The sequence below is a fragment of the Alternaria dauci genome, chromosome 4 (assembly GCF_042100115.1).
Source record: "Alternaria dauci strain A2016 chromosome 4, whole genome shotgun sequence".
Taxonomy (NCBI): Eukaryota; Fungi; Ascomycota; class Dothideomycetes; order Pleosporales; family Pleosporaceae; genus Alternaria; species Alternaria dauci.
The window spans coordinates 2,078,128-2,097,335 of NC_091275.1; the positions used below are offsets into that span (position 1 = coordinate 2,078,128).

At 51.9% G+C, this 19,208-nt stretch overlaps 8 protein-coding genes across 8 annotated transcripts; 5 read left to right on the top strand and 3 right to left on the bottom strand.

The window, feature by feature from the left end:
• Positions 1-1,815: 1,815 nt before the first annotated feature.
• On the top strand, positions 1,816-2,169 carry ACET3X_005242 (uncharacterized protein; the record flags this gene model as incomplete). The annotated part of the gene is made up of 3 exons (XM_069451425.1): positions 1,816-1,853; positions 1,906-2,045; positions 2,096-2,169. 3 exons carry the CDS (start codon positions 1,816-1,818, stop codon positions 2,167-2,169), a joined length of 252 nt encoding a protein of 83 aa, XP_069307286.1.
• Positions 2,170-2,325: 156 nt separating this feature from the next.
• On the bottom strand, positions 2,326-3,679 carry ACET3X_005243 (uncharacterized protein; the record flags this gene model as incomplete). The annotated part of the gene is made up of 2 exons (XM_069451426.1): positions 2,326-3,163; positions 3,219-3,679. The coding sequence occupies 2 exons, from the start codon at positions 3,677-3,679 to the stop codon at positions 2,326-2,328; spliced, it is 1,299 nt and encodes a 432-aa protein (XP_069307287.1).
• Positions 3,680-4,218: 539 nt separating this feature from the next.
• ACET3X_005244 (uncharacterized protein) lies at positions 4,219-6,107 on the top strand (the record flags this gene model as incomplete). Its single annotated transcript, XM_069451428.1, has 2 exons — positions 4,219-5,244; positions 5,292-6,107. 2 exons carry the CDS (start codon positions 4,219-4,221, stop codon positions 6,105-6,107), a joined length of 1,842 nt encoding a protein of 613 aa, XP_069307288.1.
• Positions 6,108-7,838: 1,731 nt separating this feature from the next.
• ACET3X_005245 (uncharacterized protein) lies at positions 7,839-8,151 on the top strand (the record flags this gene model as incomplete). The annotated part of the gene is made up of 2 exons (XM_069451429.1): positions 7,839-7,933; positions 7,989-8,151. The coding sequence occupies 2 exons, from the start codon at positions 7,839-7,841 to the stop codon at positions 8,149-8,151; spliced, it is 258 nt and encodes an 85-aa protein (XP_069307289.1).
• Positions 8,152-8,416: 265 nt separating this feature from the next.
• Positions 8,417-9,816, bottom strand: ACET3X_005246 (uncharacterized protein; the record flags this gene model as incomplete). Its single annotated transcript, XM_069451430.1, has 3 exons — positions 8,417-8,673; positions 8,722-9,559; positions 9,616-9,816. 3 exons carry the CDS (start codon positions 9,814-9,816, stop codon positions 8,417-8,419), a joined length of 1,296 nt encoding a protein of 431 aa, XP_069307290.1.
• A 308-nt stretch (positions 9,817-10,124) lies between these two features.
• On the bottom strand, positions 10,125-11,761 carry ACET3X_005247 (uncharacterized protein; the record flags this gene model as incomplete). Its single annotated transcript, XM_069451431.1, has 8 exons — positions 10,125-10,292; positions 10,342-10,710; positions 10,757-11,023; positions 11,072-11,158; positions 11,206-11,277; positions 11,330-11,437; positions 11,490-11,656; positions 11,710-11,761. The coding sequence occupies 8 exons, from the start codon at positions 11,759-11,761 to the stop codon at positions 10,125-10,127; spliced, it is 1,290 nt and encodes a 429-aa protein (XP_069307291.1).
• A 1,823-nt stretch (positions 11,762-13,584) lies between these two features.
• ACET3X_005248 (uncharacterized protein) lies at positions 13,585-15,383 on the top strand (the record flags this gene model as incomplete). The annotated part of the gene is made up of 3 exons (XM_069451432.1): positions 13,585-13,636; positions 13,824-14,214; positions 14,267-15,383. The coding sequence occupies 3 exons, from the start codon at positions 13,585-13,587 to the stop codon at positions 15,381-15,383; spliced, it is 1,560 nt and encodes a 519-aa protein (XP_069307292.1).
• Positions 15,384-16,125: 742 nt separating this feature from the next.
• Positions 16,126-17,335, top strand: ACET3X_005249 (uncharacterized protein; the record flags this gene model as incomplete). The annotated part of the gene is made up of 3 exons (XM_069451433.1): positions 16,126-16,687; positions 16,771-17,144; positions 17,201-17,335. 3 exons carry the CDS (start codon positions 16,126-16,128, stop codon positions 17,333-17,335), a joined length of 1,071 nt encoding a protein of 356 aa, XP_069307293.1.
• Between the last annotated feature and the right edge of the window lie 1,873 nt (positions 17,336-19,208).

The window sequence follows — 19,208 nt, forward strand, 5'->3', positions numbered from 1 at the left end:
ATCTGGGTTTGTATATTGCAGACTTTGCTCTTCTCACTTTCCAATGTCCGGTGAAGCCATCAATGCTTTTCCCGACTGCGATTCGCCATGCTGCAAGCTTTGAAGACGTACTTCAACCTCCGAAGAATCCGGAAGTGTCCCGAGGTCGGATTCAAGCTCCGGGCTCCACACTACGAGACACGACGACCACATTGCTTGTTCTTGCGTCTGTATTCGTAGTACTGCTTTTTGCTTTTTGCTTGAAGCGCGGGTTGATCTATGGCTCAGACGACTGGATAATGGTAGTCTCATCAGTATATACCCTTACATCGCTGACTTCTGCTTAAGAAAAAAGCTCACCTGGTGCATGGTATTTGCTACATTACCGGATGACTTAGTCATGCCAGTAGGATCCGCACTCGTTAGGGTCTGCTTGACCTCTGGTGATTAATCAAGCACTAGGAAGGCATGCCGCCCCTCTGCCCCCAGTAAGGTCACCTTGGTACTAAATATCAGTGTTTCGTACCTAAGAAATTGAATGAGGTGAGCCGCTATTGACGTTCGTCGACATTGCTTTTCGTTGCCTTTGGGTGTGTCTATTGCACTGGGCTAGGGCTGATCAATGCCTCGCTCCTGCGATGTACTGGCGTATCTCATCAACCAAGGACTTTAGAATTGGCGCATATATTTTATGATTTGTAACAATTGGTTGATGTATTGACGTGTTGTCGTTGAGAGGTGATGAACAGCCTCTAGGTATTGTGATATATCGACAAGAGGGCGGGCCGTTTCAGCTCACCAGCCAGTCAGCTATGTATTTCGTGTAATGTGTGTACTGCCTGTGGGCCGCAAGGAATGTCCAAGTGGTTTGTAGGATGTTGTTACTCGTACGTAGGGTTATCCGACCATAACTTGCTGTGTGCGATATCAGTCATGTGAAGTGTAGTACTGATGAAGATGTACAAGTCGCGAGAAGACACTCGGGCGATCCCCATTGGGCTGAGTGAAGCTTAGCGTCTCGCAGGGACCACCCAAGCTGCCCCTCCTGCATGACTGAGAGCGAGAAATCGTAACGAATTTCGCAACCCCGGGCGGTGATGGCGTGTTTTCCATTGGTCACTGCCTAAATGGACCTTGCACCATGTTCGAAGACGATGGACAACTATTCCTCCCACCTAAGAATTGAAGAGGCTGTGAAAGCTGGTAGATGGCACAAGATGCGTGCTCTTCAACGATGGGAATTACACCGAATTAGCCTCGGCTCACCATCCACTTCTGACCTACTGCCCGATGGAAACCACAGCAATCTCTGCTTGCGAAATGTGTTCTCACATGCTCTCAAACAACATTGACCAAACGTCGAGTTTGAGGCGCGAGAATGGCTAACCAAGGTAGAGAACGTACAGCTGAGGCAGTAGTAGCATCGCAACCCCGAACCATCTATCTAACAGCCTACAACGTCCTCTTCGCCTCGCTATGGGCATCTGTCTTCGTCCGAGCCATCTCGAATGCCCAAAATGGCAAACTTGAGCTCTTCAATGCGACAGAGTCGTATGCGCGATGGATCCAAACGGCGTCTCTGATAGAAGTTTTACATGCGGCTTTTGGTTGGTTGGCTACCACTCTCTTTCCTGATGCATTTTGTTAAGAATAGTGATAGGTGTCATCAAATCTCCAGTCAGCACAACGGCTTTACAAGTCGTTACTCGCGTCATCCAGGTCTGGATGGTGTGGTACAGCTTTCCGCAGAGCACAGCGTCTTCCCATGCTTACCTTGCCTTGTTGCTGGCTTGGTCGGTGGCAGATACCATTCGGTACTTGTACTTGGCGCTGAACATGCACGGAAAGGCGTCAAAAGGCATGGTGTGGCTTCGGTGTGTCTTGTTGTACTATCCAAAGTTAGTTCTGATTGGCTAACTTTCCTAGCTACACCATGTTCTATCCTCTCTATCCAATCGGTATCGGGGCTGAGTGGTGGTTGCTGTACAAGGCCATTGCTCCGGGAGCCAGGATTAGTCCGGTGATACCACCCATCTTCTACTTTTGCCTGCTACTCTACATTCCGGGTAAGTACTGTTGTATAGGAGAGGCAATCCACTTGTCTAATTTTTCTCAGGCTCTTATACGATGTACACGTACATGATCAAGCAGAGAAGGAAGACGCTCAACACAGCACGCAAGACTCGGTGAGCGCATTACGTACTCTCTGGGAAGAGTAGGCATAGCCATGTAGCAAGCAAAGGAAGTGCATAATGATGTATTCCAAATTCGCACAGTGGCCCCTAGTAGTGTTTAGAATATAAATACATGGACATAAGAATCTCAAAAGCAATCATATATATCACATTAGATGTAGGACACCTTGACGCCCATGCCTACGGTGCGCCTCACCTTGTCCCACGCATTCCGTATGATGCGGAGTATCCTCTCTCTGAGGTCGCGTCTGCCAAAAGCCAAGCCAAACGCCAGTAAGAAAAGTAGGGTACGGAAAAAGGCCATGGGATTCGCGGTCATCTGGTGTGCCGTGTTGGATATCATGGTCTGTATGTTGCCAAACATTGTGGTGGCTCGGCTGTAGAAGCCGGGCGGCGGCGTGGTGGGTTTCTTGCCGGGGGTGCGGGAGATGCGGGACTGTGACGGGGTGGGCTGGGGAGTTGGCTGAGGGTTGCGGAAGCGGTCGTCTGAGCCGCGGGGCTGCCGTCTGTTTTCCTCCTCGCGCTTCCTCCGTTCGTCCTCTGCGCGGGACTGTTCGAGGCGCTTGGCTTCGGTCTCTCTGCGGCGCTCCTCCATTTGCTCTCGTTGTTGCTGACGCAGCTTCTCCTCGCGGGCTTCGGTGTCTTCCTTTTCTTCCTTCAGAGAGTGCAGTGCTAGCAGGAATGCTTCCTTGCGCTCTTCGTCGAGCATTTCGGACATGGTGATGAAGTCGCGGGCGTAGTCCCACTCGTCGTTTCTTGGCAAAACATGCAGGGTATACAGCTCGAGCAGCTTGATGCGCTTCTCGAGGTCGCGCGGCGTGTCGGTGCCGGTGTGTTGCCTGCGGTGGCCGGGGCGCTTCTCGAGGTATGCTGGCGACGACATGTGCGAGGAGACATCGAGGGTTGGGTTAGCGGTCGCGGAGAGGTATGTCTCGAGCTTCTGCTGGTTGAGCCTCTGGGAGGGCGCATGGGTGAGCAGGAGGGTGGCGCTACATGGACACAATTAGGATTCAGCACCTCAAGCAAGTCAGCGCGGTGCCTTACAGGTTGATGACGACGTCGGCATCCACGTCTCCCTCGATGCCCGCATAGCCGTCCCGAACGACATTGTCCCAGATGCTGCCGTCGCGGCACTGCGACACGAGCTGCTTCCACTTTGTGCTCCCAAACGCGTGCTTGCCCTCTTCGGCGCCCAGCTCTATGACGGCATTGAGGAAGGTGAGGTAGAAGCTCCACACCTTGACCCGCGTGCCTCGAGACGCGGTTGCGACCGGGGCATAGCCCGCAAGCTCGCCCTTGTCGCCCGTGGCCTCACCGACGGGCGGCGGCGTGATGATGGGCTCGATGGTGGAGAGGGCTTCGGGCAGGCGGCGCGTCAGGAACAGCTGGGCGGCCTGGCGGTAGGCTTTGGCGATCTGCGACGACTGTTGGCGCGATGTTGACAGCGACGAGATGGACGACGACAGGTAGCGCGACCCATTGATGTCATCGTACAAGCTGGCCATGTTTCGGTATAGTGCAGCAGTCGCTGGCGATGTTCCGGAGAGCTCAACAAAGCCCCTGGCAGTGGGCGACGGGACTCGGTCTTGTTCCTGTCTCTCCGCGTGTATTGTCAACATTTCGAACCTCGGCAGACCATCTCACGTCACCCGGGGCCGCCTTGGCGCGTCACCTGCCTCCGACGCACACACAGACACACACCCCCCCAGCCATCCACCTGCACCTGCATCACGGGACAAGCACGTGGAGTCGCCTCCAGGACGCGCACTGCGAGAGCCTGCAGATGCAATCGACGCGCTTGACAAACGCCTGTTCGCAACAAGCCCAGAGTCAAGAGCTAGACAACGGCTTTGTCGCTTGATCCATCGCTACTGACCTCACTACTTACCAGACACGACGCAGCTTGCCACTTGCACTTAGTTTTCACAGTCATCGCCTCACTCATCCCAGCCCACACTCGTTGACACAGCGCCTCTTACCTTGCCCTCGATTTGCTATCAACACATGAACACGCGCCTTTCTTGTCGCTGTCGCTATTTTCAACATGGAGGTCGATGCAGAAACCTTTCCCTACCACTTGTTGGGCATGCTTATCCACATATCCGAGGCCGACTTTGTGTCTTTTGACCTCGAACTATCGGGCATTCCTTCGCGGATCCCAGACAAGCCTGCCCACGGTCCGGGACGCTTCACCATGGAGGAGCGCTATGCCGAAACTAAGATGGGTGCCGATCGCTATCAGATCCTACAGGTAGGTATCACATGTGCCAGGTTCGACTACATCGAAAACAAATACGTCCTGAGGCCATACAATATCAACATCAGTCCGCTTTTCGACGAGCGAATGGACTTTGAGCGCGAAATCAGATTCCAAAGCGGCGCATGCACTTTCCTCCTCAACTGCGGCTTCGACATGGGCGCTCCATTTGCCAAGGGCGTACAGTACCTCTCCCGAGAAGAGGCGGACCGCGCAAAACAGATGGCCTGGGATCGACTCGAGAACAAGAACCCGATCCCGGACTTGCAGCTCAAGGAGGGCGACGTCGAGTCTCTTGGTTTCATGCGCCGGGCGAGGGAGGCCATAACCAAATGGAAGACTAGCACTTCCTCATCCCTTGACATCACAACTCATACTGGCCTTTCTGGCGCACCACCAATACCGGTCATAACACGATTTGAGAAGCGTCTTGTGCACCAGCTCGTACGCGCGGAATTCCCAGAGCTGGTATCTATAGGTCGCAATGAATGTGTTCGCATCGTCGGCCTGGACCCCGTGCGCGAAGCCGACAATATGCGCAGGATCAAGAACCGTGTAGAAGACTCTATTGCACGGCAAACTGGTTTCCGCTGGATCTTCGAGGCTCTAGTCAAGAACGGAGACATCGATCGCACAGGTCCACTGTACACCGCCCGGACTACAGGCATGCTCGTCACAGCCGACGTGCATGATATACGGGCCCGTTACGATAGAGCCATAGAGAGATTGAAAACTAAGCAGCCCGTACTCGTTGGGCACAACATGTTTACCGACATTGTTTACTTTTACCGCACGTTTGTGGGCCAGCTACCAGTATGTATCAAGCTCCATCATTCGCAGGCAGTTCTAACTTTGGACAGGATACCCTGCAAGATTTCCAGGATGCCATACACGACTTGTTTCCCAAGATCATCGACACAAAGTATTTAGCTACTCATGCTGAGGGCGACCTCAACGCATCCCCGTCGCTGCAAGACATTGCCGAAAGCTTAAGCAGACAGCCTTTACCCGACATCATCACCCATGCCGACCACCCGAAATATAAAGACTCTGAGAAATTTCACGAAGCAGGCTACGACAGTCTTCTGACTGCTACCATTATGATCAAGCTAGCCGCCAAGCTTGGCGCAGAACGAGGAGAACAGGTCACACCACCGTTATCCGACCATTCTCTTACTCTCAACAAACCAATCGGCGCATTAAAGAGCGAAGACGTTCCGGACTTTGTCAAGGATGGACGCGAGAAGGTTGAGGAACCGGTTCCCTTACCTCCAGTGGAACAGCCTAGATCCAGACAGACGAAGAAGCAAAGGGCAAAAGCCAAGAAACAAGAAGCGAAGCAACGAAGATTTGAGACTAAGAACCTATTCGACACGCTCAAGACGCTGGATCCCGAGGCCGAAACATCGTCCACTGAAGAAGACGATGGTGCCAAGCTTCCCCAAAACGGCGTGTCCGTCAAATGGGACGAAGAGCTTCAGCAAGGCGCTGGGTCGTGGGAACATGACATCCATGTTCAAGACAAGACGGGATGGGTGCCGTTGGAGCAGATGAAGCGGCAGTCGATGGAGCTGATACCCGCATTCAACTCCAAGTTCTGGAACGAGTTTGGAAATACGTTGCGAGTCTTTGGCACGGAAGAAGCTGTCCTGCACATTGCAGACTGGGAATCTTGAGCATCGTGCAATGTCAAGTGTTTGAATACAAGCTTTTCAAGAGACGAAGTTGTCACGAAGCTTCTCGGAATTACGTACCGCCATAGGAAAGCCAGAGAAAGTCCTTTACACTATCTGGCGGCAGGAATGGCATGCCAACTCAAACCACCCATAGCTATCTGTGCTTCGGCCATAGCAGAGACGGAAGCCCCGGAGTGCTGCAATAATGCTACGAGGCTACTGCAAAGTCCAGCCAAACCCCTTTCGCTCCATTCTGATTGGATCCAGCCTCTACTAATGTGAGTCAAGCTAGGACTGTGTCCTGCGCAACCATCATGGCGTCAGATGCTTGCCTCCTTCATTTAGCGCATGCAGGCTGCATTCGTAGCGATCAGGTGTCTCCTACACCTTGACAGCTGAGTACCGTCTACCATGGACGTCCTGGCCTCGCTTGCGCCGCGTGGACCATCATCATCCATGCAAAGAAGTACGTGTCTTATGCAGACGACCTCGGAGCCCACGATCGGATCCTTGGCTCTGTCATGTACACCTGCAGCAAGTGGGGTCGTTTGCCTAATTGTTTTGTCTCGATTCGTCTGCCCACCACCTTGAAAAAGTCAGGCCAAGCCTGCCAGGCGCTTGCTTGCGGCCCACAACGCATCAATCTATCGCCCGAGATCCACAGGCCCAACCAACTGAAAGCGCGCAACTGTTACCGGGATCTGCGCACGGTGCCTGACGAGCTGCCGCCGTTACAGAGTTCAGAGAGCCGCGATCGAGGCGGGCTGATCAAAGACGTGGTATGTCACCGCCTTGCACACAGCAAATCGAATTGTGCAGTATGCGGGTAAACACCTGCACCGTAAGGCTCAAGTCCTAGGAATGCAGGTGTTTCGGCAGGAACAGATGTTACATCCAGCCTGCTCTGCGAGTGTCGAAAATGTAGCTTTGTGTAGTTTCTTTTTTCGACACTTTCAACCTTCTGACGAACATGTGGCACGCCAGCAGTGCAGGTCGAGGAACCGTTTAGTGCGCGTGGGTCCAAAAACGCCATGGGGTATGTGGTGGTCCCCCCTAGCCCCCAGATCCCTACCGCAGTGGACGTACATTCTGGTGGCGTTGCGTTCGAGCAAAGTTCCAAGCGCGCAATCAACGGCGGAATAGGGTCGCCAAGGGTCGCGACAAGAACTACGGAATCCTATACGCTAGAAATTGCAAGAAGAGGCGGTCATGTTCAGACGTGCGCAGGAAACATGCGATCCGCAGCATGTCAACATGGTGCTTGTATGTCTTCACAGCACCTGCGCCCCTCGGCTGATCCATTCTCGACCGCCTCAGTAGCTGCAGCGGTATAGGCGAGACATTCGCATGGCATGGCTGCGCATTCTGTCTGCATTGCAAGCGGACAGACGATTTTGCAAAGATTACATGGTATAACGCTCGGTCTAAAGGTTACGCCTGCGGTGGTTCATTGGTGGTAGAGCGGATTAGGGTGCGCAGGTAAGCATACAACATGCAGCCAAGAAAGACCAGGGTAGGTGTCGTTCACACAATTGACGCTACCTGCGATCCGAGAACTTGCCTTTTTATCGATGGTGAGATGGGGGAAGCATTTGCGTCGCAAGAATGAGTCCTGCGATGCTTGTATTCCTTCTTGTAAAAGAAGTCATGGGCTCCTTCGACTCAAATTTTACCTTGCACTCGAGTTCATCCAAGCATTCCTAGCTACAATCAAGCAGCAACTTACAAAACATGTCTTTGATCGTAGACACGCAGGCTCGGCAGGCGCCGCTTAGCTTAACGCCAACTCAAGTCAAAGCCGAAGTGCAAGAGTCAGATAATCAGTTGTAAGTTTAGGACCTCTCCAACTTCATGTAGAGTGTCTCTCTAATGTAATTTTAGGACCCAGGCGAACTGCTCATGCACCACTGCTTCGACCGACCTGCCCAGGCACGCTTGTACTGCTGCCTCTTACATCCCCCCGAACGTCGAAGCGCCTCCAACCGATCACGCCGGACGTAACATTGACTTGACGTATATGGGCTCGCAGTTCGATGGTCACTGAGAGTGATGTTGGTGGGAGTAAAAGGCATGAAGGCATCGTTGTCGTGGTCAAATGTTGGAATATGGCGTCTGGCGTAGGACGCTCGTAGAGTGAATATTGCATCGCAGGCACCATAGGGTTGGTCGGTGCAGACATTCATTCTAATGTTGTTTCGTTGGCTGAATCAGAGGGCGTTGGGACGAAGGAGGTATCGTTAAGACAGATCCAAGACTTTTTTTATTATAGTCTGCTGTCCGTATCTCTTCATATCGCTCGTCGATGTTGTTCAACGGTGCGCCGGCCCAGCAATGTCCGTAGCCTCAACAGGCTCAACGTTGACATCCACATCCTTTGTATATGTTGTGACCGATGCGGGCACTTCCGGAGGATTTTCTTCATCAGGTCCAGCAGTGTCATTCTCTTGCGGTAGTGGCTCAAAATGCGCGTTGTGGACCCTTTTGCGATCGATACGCCGTCTCCAGGGTTTGTACAACAAGACACTGAGACCACCAAACACGATGAAGGTGCCACATATTGCTCCGCCTACACACTTTTAGTACAACGCTCTGTTGCCACAATTCATCAACTTACCAACTATGTCCCAAGCGTCACCCAGCTTTTCGACGCCATCCCAAAACTTGCCATGCGGCTCAGCAACGTTGAGGACCAAATTGAGGAATTGTACTGTTCCAATAACGGTAGCAACAACTACAGTGATGACTGTGAGCACAATACTGTAGTAGCAAATGGCGATGGGGTCGCGCGCTAGTTGTGTGCTGGTATACAAAGTCATCATCAGCGCGCCGTCTGTCGTGTCGAGCAAGCACATGCTGGCTGTGAAGAGCAGTGGAAAGATCAATATCAGCCAGATGGAGGTTCCTTTTGTGGCTTGAATCGAGCTGATTCCTAGGATAGCAATCTCAGAAGAAGTGTCGAATCCAAGACCAAACAGCACACCAAGAGGGTACATTTTCCAGGGTCGATCGACCAACTTGAAGAGCTTCTGCAAGATTGGAAAAAGGCATCCTCCGCCCTGAATCTTGAACTCCTCGTGTTCACTTCCGGGATCGCTCGCGATCATCTTTCGCATCTGAACGATGAGTTTATACAGAATGTATATGTTCATCAGACCAAGGAGAAGCAGGAAGGCCGCAGATACGGAAGTTCCGATGATGCCACCAACGCGCTCGAAATTGCCAAACTTGTCTGAAACGGCCGCTGCAGTACCGGCGACTACAAGTGACGTGATGATGACAATCGTAGAGTGACCAAGGCTGAAGAACATTCCAACTGTCACTGGACGCTGGCCTGCGGCTATGAGACGGCGGGTCATGAGATCGATAGCCGAGATGTGATCTGCGTCCAGGGCATGGCGCAATCCTAGAGTATAAGAGAGAATTGCGGTTGATATCAGAGGCGTGTGCCAATGCTGTGCACAATCAGTTTACGCGAACGACACGACTAGAACTAAACTTGTCTGCGTACCAGAACGATGCCAACTGCTGCCCAAACGAGAAGGTTGACTGCAATGAGCGTGGCGATGATTGCGATCACAGGAAACGGAAGCCTCCGAAGGTACGGTATTTGTGCATGATAGGTAGATGCTTTATTCGATGCGTTGCGGAAGAACGATGGTTTGCCTTCCGCATCGCTACCCGCGACTGATGAGGGCCGCGAGGTCGCCATTCTACCTGAGCACAGTCCACACGGTGACGCAAAGAAAAAAGAAGAAAGGTGACTCCACGTCTGGTGATGGGACAAGAGAGTCTGAAAGACTTCAGACGACAAGACTTGCAGAACAAATATTGAGGATGCGGCTCCTGCCGACGCACCGTGGGATGCACATGGCGCGAAGTGGGGTCAGCAGCTGTTATCGCGGCCCTGGCGGGGTAATTAGCATCGTCATGTACTAATGTTCGCTACTTCACAAAGCCTCGGCACCAGATGTGACGATCAGAAGCTCGTACAATGCAAACTACGATAGGATCCTTTTCTCAAATCTTGCGAAAGCAAAGGGATGCATTTGTGCCACCAAAGCCGAAGCTGTTTGAGAGCGCCACGTTGACACTGTGTTGTTGAGCAGCATTGGCGACGTAATTGCAATCGAACTCGTCCGCTGGATCACCTGGATTCTGGAGGTTTATAGTCGGAGGTAGCGTGTTCTGATCATCGTCAGTTGTTGTGCCACGGGAAAGAGCACGCCTGGCTTACATGATGTATCGCGAGAACAGTGAATATGGCCTCTACGCTGCCTGCAGCACCGAGAAGGTGCCCGATTGCACCTTTCGTACTGCTGACGTTGATTTCAGAAGCTGCGTCTTTGCCATCTTCACCCAGCAGTAGTTGTTTAATGGCTCGATTCTCCGCAGCATCACCCAGCGGTGTACTTGTAGCATGAGCATTGACGTAATCGACAGCACTAGGCTTGATACCGGCATGTCGTAGTGCGTGCTTCATGGCCAGACGTGGTCCTTGACCATCTTCGCGAGGCGCCGTCATGTGGTATGCATCGCTCGACAGTCCGTAGCCGGCAACCTCAGCGTAGATATTTGCCCCTCGTTTCTTTGCGTGCTCGAGCTCCTGCGCTTCATGAGACAAGAGAAGTTGGCAGGTGGCGGCCACGTACCTCAAGTATCACAACTCCAGCTCCCTCTCCAATGACAAAACCATCCCGTTCCCGATCAAAGGGGCGGCTTGATTCCATGGGTCGATCATTGAACTCGGTGGCCAAACTTCTAGCCCTGGAGAATCCTGACATGGCTAGGGGATGGATACATGATTCCGCTCCGCCAGCGATCATCACATCAGCGTCGCCAAATTGGATCAGTCGTGAGGCATCTCCAATGCTGTGAGCTCCAGTCGTGCATGCTGTGGTTGCCGCATGGTTTGGCCCCTCTCGTATTCAGTATTGATGACAATTTGGAAAATAGGGGGTAAGTACCTTGAAGCCATATCGCATAGATATATGGCCTGCAGCGAGATTGATCAGTAGCCGTGGAACAAAGAGTGGAGACACCTTTCGGTAGCCCTGATATTTTCAGTCGACGATTGTACTAGCCAGCTGCAGCAACATACGCCTTTCTCATAAGCAACTGTAGTATCGTACACGTCATCTAAGCTGCCAATGCCGGATCCCATGTACACTCCCTGATAACATGTAAGTAAGATGTAAGTTGAGATTTGGGTTGGAGTTCCCTACTGTGGCCTCGAGATCATCTTCATTCTTCGGAAACCAGCCAGCATCTTCCAAAGCCTCCTCAGATGCAACCATGGCATATTGCGCGAAGCGCGCCATGCGACGTTCATCCTAAACCATAGTTAGGATTAGCAAGAAGAGAGGGCGGGGCGTTGGCTATTACAGTAGGATTCAAATGCTCCTTCGTGTTCCATCTGCCATCGCTTTTGCTGCCTTGAGGAACCAAGCCAGCCACCTGACTAGGTAGTAGTCCGAATTCTGGACTTCTGTCCTTGATGGAAACGATGGCACATTGGCCGTTGATCAAACGCTTCCATGTTTGTCGAACCCCTGTCCAAGTCAGCTAAACGAAAAAAGCTCGGCAAAGACCTGAGCAAACTCACCAAGTCCGAGAGGGCTAACAAGCCCTAAGCCTGTCACTACTACCCGTCGCATCGCATGTCAATGATGATGGTTGATATTGATGCGAGGATGCGTTCGGTTCGGGTGAGCAGGAAGCGCTAGTGCCACGCGCAAACTACGTCTAGCGCGTGTTAGCGCACGGTGCGTTCAGGTTTGGCGTCATCGTCCAGCTCCTTCCGTCTCTGAGTCGCTGAGTCGTCTTCTTCTTCCCTTGCAGATGAAGGCGTTGTTTGGAACAACGATCTTGGCGTCACGAAATGGAAACATAGCAACATGCCGCATCTTCGTTCTTGCTATCACAATCAAAGTGCGAAAAGTTTCTCTTCACTCTCACTTGTTGGTCGAGGTCAAGAGGTGTCGGCCATTCCCTTTCATCAGTATTTTTTGTAATTGTAGGCAGTCATTTTCGAGTCAATTCACAACTTCGCTACGCACTTCGACGAACCTGTCAGATTGACAATCCCATAGAGCCAGCAACTTCAGGCTACCTGTCGGATTCGAGGCTATGGAAAGTAGTAGCATTGCAACCATGCCAACTCATCGCTAATGCGTCTACTTCACCACCCGCACTGAGCTCCTCCATGCTGGATAGAAGGGCGATATCGTCGTCAGCCTGCAATTCGCTGTTATGAAGAGTTCCTGTCCGGTCTTCACGGATGTACTTCCGATGCTCTTCTTTGACGAAAGCGATTCGTTTGCGTTCAGGGCCGACAGCCTCAGAGATGGTTCGCTTCCCTGTGTTGACCAAAACGTTATTCATCTCAATGCTTCGCGCCCGCCCCCGTTTTCGATCTCTGTCGTGCTGTGTGCGCGCTTTCAGCCAGCCCATCTCTCGACGAAGATCACGCGCGATTGCAGGAGACACAACGGAGGCGTCGACAGCTTGAGTGCAGCTTGAAGTTGGTGATGCTGATCGGATCCTGGAAACTGAGGGAACAGTTGAAGATGTCGATTCAAAGCTTCGGGAGAGAAGCCCAAGTTCTGGCTTCGGCTGGAAGAAAGGAGAGCCATTTTCGACCATGGGTTGGTCGCGTCACAGATTGTCGCCCGAGCAGCTTATGCTGGTCCGCTGGTACATATATGCTCTCTCATGACGCCGTCACAAACCTCGTATGATTATTCCAGTGTTGGCTGTAGGTTTGCATCCGACATGTGGCACGCAGAGTTTGTTGCTGTGGTGTGTAGGACGATTGATCACAATCGCACCATTTGTTTGACATTCTTGACGTTCTTTAGGAAAAGATGGTGAATCCATGGCGGAGCACGTGGAGCTAAATGTCGAGCATGGGACTCAAGTATACGGTGATCAAATAGTGTCAAAAAAGTCAGTGTAATGTCGTTCAAGAAAATTACCCTCAAACCCCCTGTCAATCAAAACTTTGAACTTTGGGCTGAACATGACAGAGAGCACCGGGGCAACAGGACAGAGAGTAGGCACGAGCAAACATGTCTAGAAGTCAACCTAGCCTAGAATTCTTGCCGGTTGTTCGTGACACAGGCAGCGATTGCGTCGGCTCATCGTGGAATTGCTGAGTTGATTCCGCCCCGCTTGGACATGACCAGCAGGCGTGTAAGTCGTCGAGAATTTGTGGAGCTTGAGGAGGCGACATTACTTCTTGAGGCATCGGAACAAAAGAGTGTCGATTGAAGTTCGGTCCGTCAAGAGAATCCTCCTGTAAAGGAGGCGACGCGAATTGCCGAAAGCACGTCATCGTCTTGGCGAGCCTCGTCTAGCGGCATTCCGCGAGCATCACTCAACACCAGAGAAATGACTCCCCGCCATGTGATAAAGACGCCCCACTTCCTGTGACGCAGGCTTCAGACTCCCTTGGTTGAACGTTTTCGACATCGCCATCATGGACTCTCAGGTGCCAGACACTGAAACCGCCAATGGACCCACAAAGTACAGTGAGTATCCTCTCAACTTTTTTTTTGCCGTCGCAACCCTTCCGAGGTAGTCGTAACACGACGTCGTCACACGCAAACATAGCAAATCACTGTCGCTGATTATGACTCGCTTCGGGCGTTGGTGCCGACTCCAAAGACGGCTTCCCATCGCGTTCTGGTGCTGATGGATTAAACTGACACGCTATAGGAAGGGTGTCGTCGCAACCTGAGAACCCGTTCGCTAGCCTCATCCCCGATCAGACGTTCGCTATCATACCGCAAGTCACGCTTGAATCTGGCGTCGTGTTACAGAATGTCAGCGTTGCATACAAGACGTACGGTACCCTCGCACCCAGCGGCGACAATGCTATGGTGATATGTCATGCGCTCACGGGAAGCGCCGATGTTGGCGATTGGTGGGGTCCGTTGCTAGGAGGGCCTGGAAAGGCTTTCGACATATCGCGTTTCTTCGTGGTATGTATGAACAGTCTTGGCAGTCCATACGGCAGTGCAAGTCCCGTCACAGCAAGGGACGGCGACGCGTCGCTGGGCCCGTACGGTCCTGAGTTCCCGCTGACAACTGTGAGAGACGATGTCAAGTGAGTGAAACAAAGTCCGAGCCCTATACTTTGACAGCGCTAACAGGCGTAGTGTCTTCAAGCTCATCTTGGATGATCTCGGTGTGAAGCAGATCGCTGCAGTTATTGGAGGATCCATGGGTGGTATGCTTGTTCTTGAGTTTGCATACTTTGGAAAAGACTATGTCAAAACCATCATCCCAATAGCCACATCGGCTCGCTACAGCGCATGGGGTATCAGCTGGGGCGAAGCACAACGGCAGAGCATCTACAGCGATCCCAAATACGACGATGGCTACTACCCATACGAGGATCCTCCGTCGACTGGGCTTGGAGCGGCGCGTATGTCGGCTCTGCTGACCTACCGAAGCCGCGACTCCTTCGAATCGAGATTTGGGCGCAACACGCCAGACCTGTCCAAGAAACAGAGCATCAACACTGTGCCGCGACCAACGACCCCATCAAATCCCTCGCACGAACACTGGGCTATACATAATGACGGTCACAAGAATGCTGGCTCGCCGCGTCTTATGTCGCGGTCAAACAGCAGTACCGCCATACCCGGCTCTGCAGCCACTCACGCTGATCTCGAATTCCACGATGCGTCGGATCCTGCGACGCCGAACCTGCAAAGGACGAACTCGACAAGTAGTAAAAGCGCGTTTCCTCGCTCCTCGAAACCTTTAGCCCCACACTATTTCTCAGCACAATCATACCTCCGTTACCAAGCCGACAAATTCATCAAGCGCTTCGACGCCAACTGTTATATCGCTATTACCAGAAAGCTGGACACACACGACGTATCTCGTTACCGTTATCCAGAAGGTCAGACACCCGAAACACTGGATCCAGTATCGGCCCTTCATCATGCGCTCTCTCTGATCGAGCAGCCTACGCTCGTTCTGGGCATACAGTCGGATGGCCTCTTCACATTCGCCGAACAAAAAGAGCTGGCCGCCTGCATTCCCAAAGCCACGCTCAAGACCATCGACTCACCAGACGGTCACGACGCCTTTCTTCTTGAATTTGAGCAGGTGAACAAACACCTGCTAGGCTTCTTGAACACCGAGCTCCCAGAAATTATGAACAGAACGCCAAATGTAGAAACCGTCAGGAGCGATACTGGTATGACCGCTACTAAGACCAGTACGTTTGGCGAGGCTGAAGTTGAGGATATCACTGCATGGTAAGAAGGACGGAAATATGACATTTAGCATGGCGTTCTGGACCCAGGAGAGGACTGCATTGGTTGGCGTACAGTTTTCGGCATATGCTTGAAAGAAAGCTGTATGATTATGATACGCTCTGAGGCGAGCAGAGCTGAGGTTCAACCCCTCGTAAATACCAGACACTGCATCGGGAGAGCAGCATCAACATCATCATCAACCATAATCGAACAATATTTGACTTACAGCTTCTCGAGGTATGTCCAGCGACCACACAGCATAGGCTAAATCTTGCTCAATGGGTTTCGCGCTTATACCCCGCCTTGGACGCTAACTTCCGACTCTCCCCGCGACTCCACTGTCTTTAGTCGCCTCAACCTCGGTTCCTGCATTATGCGGATTTTCTCCGCAGGCTGCGAGATCAACGTGCGTTATCCGATCTTCTCTCCCGAACTGCGATGCCGTATGGTCACGGGAGCTTGGTCACGATGCACAATTACCTGCAAGTGCGTAATCTCAGGCAAGATGGAAGGATCGTCATGTATTGAATCGAGAGCGCTTGTGCATTTGAAACTCAGATGGGTGATTTCAAGCGACCCGTACGAAGGCCAAGGAAAGGGCACATTGCTTTCAAACCCCGCACATAGGCTCCGGACGTTGGGTCCCAGTGGTCGTATATGTAGTTCCCATCTTCCATTATATGTCCCTTCTTTTCATTGAGTCGCATTTTCTTCACTGCAACCATCATCATCGGGACGAAACCACAATGCAATTACCCAAAACACAAAAGGCCGCTATTAAGCAAGGCACTGGTGAGAACGCTACCACCACCGTCAAGGAGATTCCTGTTCCAGAACCCTCTCCAGACCAGATCCTCGTCAAGATCAACTACACCGGCCTATGTGCGTCAGACAAGTCTCTACTCCACGATGAATGGGACTTCAAGATGGCGGAATGTACAAACGGCATTGCGGGTCACGAAGGCGCTGGCACTGTCGTAGCCGTCGGCTCCAATGTCCAAGATCTTTGGCAGATTGGCAATCGTGCTGGCATCAAGTGGATCGCATCTGTATGCCGGAAGTGCGAGTTCTGTACCAACGGCCAAGATGAGTGCCATTGTCCAAAGCAACTGAACAGTGGCTTCACCATTGCGGGGACGTTCCAGGAGTACGTCTTGACAGATGGAAGGTATGCGACGAGGCTGCCAGATGGCGTTAAGGATGAGGAGGCGGGCCCAATCATGTGTGGTGGTGTGACGGCGTACGTGGCGTGTAAGAGGAGTAAGGTGCTTCCTGGGCAGTGGCTTGTTATTCCTGGAGCCGGTGGCGGTAAGTAGACACATGTCTTGTTGGCGTGTTCAACGAAGGAGAGAGAAGCGTATTTAGTCTCTAGAGACACTGACGCAACCCAGGCCTCGGCCACTTCGGCGTCCAATATGCCAAACACATGGGCATGCGCGTCATAGCCATCGACGGCGGCGACGCAAAACGTGAACTCTGTCTTTCCCTCGGTGCTGAAAAGTTCATCGACTACACCACGTGTTCAGACATCACATCCGAAATCATGAAGATCACTACCTACGGTGCTCACGGAGTCATCGTCTTTGCGGCTTCAAGAGCCGGATATGAGCAAGCACCACATCTGCTGAGACCGAATGGTACGATGGTATGTGTGGGTCTGCCGAAGGACAACACAATTATTGCGGGTGCTCCTCCCATTATAATGTGTTTGAAGAAGTTGAATGTTGTGGGAAGTGTGGTAGGAACATTGAAGGATGTTGAAGAGGTAAGTGCTGTGTTGTCACTGGATATGCTGGGGGTGTTGGCTAATGAGAGATTCAGGCGCTTGACTTCACTGCGCGAGGCTTGGTACATCCAATCTTGACGCATGGTGGGTTGGAAGACATCGATCGATTCTGTGCGGATATGGATGCTGGCAAGCTTGTTGGACGGGCTGTGATCAAGATTACTGCGTAGACGTGTGAAATACACTACGAAGTCGAAAAATTTGAGAGAAAGCTCAAGTTTCAAGGCTCCAGATAAGTTCGTTTTGACTTCCATTTGATATGGATAGCGCGCAATCGATTTCCCCAAGTCTTTCGCATCCTACCTATCCTCTCTCTGCGTAAGTATGTCAGCATCGGTCGCAACCAAGAGCTCAACATCATAAGTTAGGCCAGCAAATAAATTCATCGCAATCGGTTTGAGATGATCCTCGCACCTGGATGCGAGAAAGTAATCTTCAAAGCCTAAGTATGTGTGAGCAGCGAGCACCCGAAAGGCTCGGCCGAGGGAGGAGCAGCATTCATAGTCGGCGAGTTTGATCGATTTTCATTGCCAGCTGGTGTGCATGTGCTTCACGCAATATGAGTGGTCGCCACCGGCAGCATGATGATGGAGGTAACAGGGTAACAGGGTGCGTGCAGGCTACAGGCTGCAGCAGGCAGGGTGGCAGGGTCATTTTATGCACACACACACACAGGGATTCAACGGGCGCTTTACCCAATGAGATAACGAGCAGTGGGCTAAGCCTGGCGGGGTAAGAAGCTAGCTTTGTTGGGCGGCAAAGTCTGGTAACCATGATTGGAGACACCCACGTCGAACAGATGCAGAGGAGTGAGACTGAGTGCAGCGCCATGAGCAGTATACTGGGGAGGGGGGGACAGGTATAAGATACTGAGGCAGGCCTGCTCAAGTCCGGATTCATAAATCTGACTTCTACTATTCGAAACCTACCCAAAATACATAGATATCTGATCTAAAGATTATTTATCACCCAAGCGACGTTAGAAAGCCAAAAAGCTATGCCTAGCCAGGATGAGAGCACTACTAAGAGAAATATATCCACTAATGCTCGTCAAAAGACGTCGTCAGTTAAGATGTAAGATACTCTGGCCCATCGTTATATGTTGTCTGATAACCTTGACAGCCTCACTAAAACGGTCCCTCTCTCCGAAACTGCACTAGGGAAACAGAACACCGACATGCGCTTGGTGGACCAATTGTGGGAAATGGAAGAAATGAACAGGATTAAAAGACTTCAGCGCGCAGCAATGGAGCTTGGTTTTGAGTTGCCTTCGCAGTGCTACCACAGATGAAGGTCCAAGTACGTCTGCGTCATGTACAAGCACCATCAGTGTATTCTATCCTTAATAGCTTCCACGATGCTCTTTAGACCAGTCAGCCTCTCTTCTCTTGTTTCTCCAAGATACAGGCTCGCAACAGGCCATGCATGAATGCCACCTGGCTCTTCCCAACTTTCAACTTCCTTCCCGGTCTTACCAAGTAGACTGATCAAGTTCCTTGTCTCCGGCCCAAGAACCTCTTCGCTTCCAAAAAGAAAGTACCACCCTTGTTCGGGGCTAGCTTCCGTCCACTTGTTCACATCCTCACACTTTCCGGGCGAAACCATTGGATCCTCTGGTGATATTTTGCTGCCAATGTATTGGCGACCGTACAGCTCCAAAGACGAACTGTTCAGGTAGTCGGAGGCCGTGTTCCGGTTTTCGCGCGATACTATCGTCACCCATGGGCTGATCATGACAGCAAGACCCGGTTTCTGATGCCGCAATTCGATATGATCGGATAGATGTAGCAGGAAACTCAGGATGAGGGTCGCGCCTGCCGAATCTCCACCTACCACTACGCGGGTCGAGGATTGAGCTAATGATAGAACATATTCGTAACCCGCGACCGTCTCGTGGAGCTGGGTGGGATATGTGGCGTCCGGCACCAAGGTATATTCTAGAGCGAAGAGAGCTGGATTGCGATACCCGGCAGATTTTAGTAAAGCGACCCATGCTAGCAAAAACTCCATGTAGAAGAAACTGCTGCCCATGGAAAAGCCGCC